The 4,187-nt window shown below is 31.5% G+C and overlaps 1 protein-coding gene across 2 annotated transcripts; it reads right to left on the minus strand.

The window, feature by feature from the left end:
* Positions 1–332: 332 nt before the first annotated feature.
* Positions 333–878, minus strand: LOC109193203 (lysM domain-containing protein ARB_03442-like). 2 transcript variants are annotated; one of them, XM_019344054.1, is made up of 2 exons: positions 780–878; positions 333–686 (listed from the first exon to the last, which is right to left on the minus strand). In XM_019344054.1, the coding sequence occupies exons 1-2, from the start codon at positions 838–840 to the stop codon at positions 514–516; spliced, it is 234 nt and encodes a 77-aa protein (XP_019199599.1). In that variant the 5' UTR covers positions 841–878; the 3' UTR covers positions 333–513. The 2 variants fall into 2 exon arrangements, with proteins under 2 accessions (XP_019199599.1, XP_019199598.1); XM_019344053.1 differs by having other exon boundaries at positions 333–692.
* Positions 879–4,187: the final 3,309 nt, after the last annotated feature.

The raw sequence follows: 4,187 nt of genomic DNA on the forward strand, positions 1-4,187 counted from the left end.
TTTTATTATTATTATTTTTTCTTTCTTTTTTCTCTTCTATCACATCTTCTCTTTCCTAATCACACCTACACAAATTCCTCAAAAATCACACCAAAATCTCCACTATTGAGGATGCCCTTGGCCAATTAATCCAATTTATTTTCATAACTCTGATTTTAAATGAAATAATATGTTCTATCTTAAGTCTTAACTCTTAACTATAAGTTTAAATTATAATCAAAATACATATTTATATTTTATATATTATGTTTAATGTTTAATAACACGAATTAAATGATGATTGATTAAGATTCCAATAGCGTTGCATGCATACTGAAACAAGTAACAAAATGGAGAATTGAAGCAGCATGCATGCATGTTTTTAATGAAACAGCAGCAACGTTATTACTTATTACTCTCCCTGCAACAACAAACTTAAAGGAAGCATTGAAAACTAACACACACTCTCAGATCATTCTTAAATTAAACAGTACAATTTTTATTTCTTCTAGTTTTGGGATTCACTTCTCCAGATTAACCAATGCAAAGCCATTCCCCGACAAAAATGGAGTTGCAGTTGATGTTTGGATTGAGAGCAAGAAAGGAATCGAGTGAGAGATGAAACTTGTCTGCAATGCTAGTGCACGTGTCTCCAAACTCTTGTCCATATACCTGATTGCATTCTGCTTTTGCATCAGCTTTCCCCACTGCAACTGTCATTACAAAACATCATCAAGAAACCAAAAAGCTAAGAACCTTAAACCAACATTGAGATCGAAAGATAAATATATATAGATTACCAGCGGCCAAGAGAATAAGGAGAAAAGAGAGGGCAGACAACATGGGCGATATCTTGGCCATGATTATATTTTGATCTGTCGTCCTTTTAGGTCGTTTAGTTTTCGACTATTATTGGTTTTCGATGATTTGTGAAGAGAGAATATTTATATATAGTTTCTAGAGTACATTGGATGGACCAACAAAACACGTTGTTAAGTAAGAAAATACAAAAGATCAGAGGAGCCGGCCGGCGGCCTTGTTTAATGAATGAAGCTAAGGAAAGGAGTTTTAAGTCGATCACTTAGCCTTGTGCATGTGGAGATCCAAAACCTACATTGCAATGCCGACTTGCATGCCCTCATTAATATACTGAGATCTAGACAAAGTCTAAGATTTAAACAAATATTCTCATAATCCTATTTTAATTTATGTATTAGTTCAGTTAACTTACACATAATACACATTAACATAATACACATAACATACTACACATAAACTCTTAACAGAATTCACAAACTTTTAACATAATACACATAAAACTCTTAACAGAATTCACATAAACTTTTATCATAATACACATAAACTCTTAACTGAATACACATAAACTCATAACACAATACACAGAAATTTTCTAATCACACACTTGTAGTAGACATTTATCCTTTCATTAGTTAAAAACTTAAAACTGAAGTATTTCAGTAGTTTTGATTGCATTATGCTCACCACCGTTCAAATTTCTACAATTTGAGCGGTGCACTTTAACTACAATCATCAAAATAACTCTCTGAAGAGAGATTGGAGTGGTTGGCTCTCCCAACCACTCAAATCATTCTCCTAAACCCACCCTCAATCCCCTATAATGACGTCTAAATTAAATATATCATACATTTTGAAAATGTGTTATGCTTTAAATTACTAATTAAAAATTTAAACTAATAATAAGACTACGCGTGGACAACTTCAATTATATGATATTAATGGACCAAGGGATTAGAACTTTTTTTTTTTTTTTTTTTTTTAAGGTGACGAGGAAAATCCATAAATCATATATTGTGATCTTAGTCAGCAAAGAATCGGATCACAATAAGATAAATAAGTCTTATTTGTTCGTCCATCGACTAAAATCAAGAATGACGTATAATAGGCTGCTTCCACTGAATAGAACTCATTTTGCACCCATAAAAACTGGTAGTGTTAATTTGGCGCACTAAATCAACAGTAACAAATTAAATCAACTTATCATTTGTCTTAAATAGCACAATTAACTACCTAACACATCACATTGTATGCCATAGTAGATATAAGAATGTGCATCATATATAGTTATTTAATTTGACACAAGCTAATGACAAAATATGCACTATTAAAATTCAACATTCACAAATATAATGATGATATTTAACTTAATCTGTAACATTTACAAAAGCATGGACAAATTCGCTCATAAATATTAAATGAAATAATTCTTACACGTAAAAAATATGATATATATTTTGTCGACGATAGCACAACATTTTAATTTAGATTTTGGAGTTGTTTGATAAATAGCTGTTAGCTTAGCTGATTGGGTTAATTAGTTTGACTAGTTGATAGTATTGATTGATTGTAGAAAAGTATTTGGTAAATTAGATGTTTGGTGATAGCTTATTACATATATGTAAAATGACTTTTTCAAAAAGCTTATCGAAAAAGCTACTTTGGGCAGTTTTTTGAATTTTAACATTTTGAAGCGATAAATTATTACAAAAAACTAATTAATCAAATACTCATTGTTTAACCAAGTCAAACAGCTAATAGTGGTCAAATAATTCAAAATTAGCTGATAAACTAACTATGTTACCAAATAGGGTCATTATTATAATCATTTCCTATTTTTGAAACGCTAATGACGCACATACACTGGCCTACACCCTAACTAACATATCAATGTCCGGCTACCAGAAAAGTGATAGATGTTGTGTCTTCATCAATAAGATAAGAAATAAACTTTTCTTGTGATTCCTACACAAACATTATATAAATTTTATAGTACATTAATCGCATTCATAGTACTTGCAGACGCAATGTGTGGTCCAGTTCAATGTAGTGTACTGAGATTGGATGGATCCGCGTATGATATAATATGAGAGAGTTGGGGGGGGGGGGGGGGGGGGTGCTGAGAGTTTTGGTTCATATCGTACCAAGTCTTTAATGAATGGAAACAAATTATCATTAACTCTATTAAGATCATAGGTTTTAGATTGAATGACTTAATCTTCAAACATTTAATGATTGCTACATATATACATTTCAATTAAAAAATAAAAAAGCCTAATCTCAAACGGTAAAACTCCCATACATCACATGTGTTGATTTTGTTAATCGAATTTAAGGAAACGAAATGCCACAAGATAATTAGGGGTGTTTGGTTGGAAGTAAGGAATTAGGGGGAAAAAGAATTGTAATTCGGTGGAGAAAGAATAAGGTGGAAATAAAATAGAAATTCAAATTACAGTGTTTGGTATGCAGTAATAAGGCATGGAATTGAAAGGGAATAAGTGATACAATGGCTGAAATGCCCTTATGTAATAATAATAATAATAATAATAATAATAATAATAATAATAATAATAATTTTTGGAAATAATAATAATAATAATAATAATAATAATAATAATGATTTTTTTGGAAGTAATAATAATAATAATAATAATAATAATGATGATGATGATGATGATGATGATGATGATGATGATGATGATGATGATGATGATGAGGAGGAGGAGGAGGAGGAGGAGGAGGAGGAGGAGGAGGAGGAGAAGAAGAAGAAGAAGAAGACAGCTAACAAGACAAAAGAAGGGTGAGGGTAAAATGGTCATTAACCTATTTTTTCTTCTCCCTTCAATTCGCCGAATTGTAATTCATAGGGGAGGGGTATGAATTACAATTCAGCATTTGGAGGGAATTACAATTCGGTGGAATTGCAATTCCCTCCAACCAAACGGCGTAATTGTGAGTTGTGCTGAATTACAATTCAACTACGACTTAATTACGTCCAACCAAACAGCCCGTAGAATGTTAAAATATTAGTCTCAAGTTTGATTTGAGGTTGTTGAAGAACATAGAGCAAACCATGGAGGGGGCTGCGGGGTGTTGTATATATAAAGCTGAAGGCTTGGAGTTGATGACTGAGTGATACACCCGGGAGGTCATTGTGCTCGTTACAAAGCTAGCATAAATAGTTAATTATTATAATGCATTGAACATATCAGACATGCTTTAATTTTATTGATATTTTCAACTAAATTATACAACATTTGCTCCGTACATGCAATTACCTTTCATCAATCACCGTTCTTGTTTCTTAAACTCATTGTTCATTTATTTTCTGGTGCTAATTCAATTAAGGGATGTATTAAAAATAGTTATACATTTTTTTTAATAAAAAT

Source organism: Ipomoea nil, unplaced genomic scaffold (genome assembly GCF_001879475.1).
Source record: "Ipomoea nil cultivar Tokyo-kokei standard unplaced genomic scaffold, Asagao_1.1 scaffold1834, whole genome shotgun sequence".
Lineage (NCBI taxonomy): Eukaryota > Viridiplantae > Streptophyta > Magnoliopsida > Solanales > Convolvulaceae > Ipomoea > Ipomoea nil.

Coding starts and splice junctions, on each gene's coding strand:
- LOC109193203 (XM_019344053.1), bottom strand. CDS start 840: ATGGCCAAGATATCGCCCATGTTGTCTGCCCTCTCTTTTCTCCTTATT. Junction 693..779: donor CCTTATTCTCTTGGCCGCTG/GTAATCTATATA, acceptor TTGTAATGACAG/TTGCAGTGGGGAAAGCTGAT.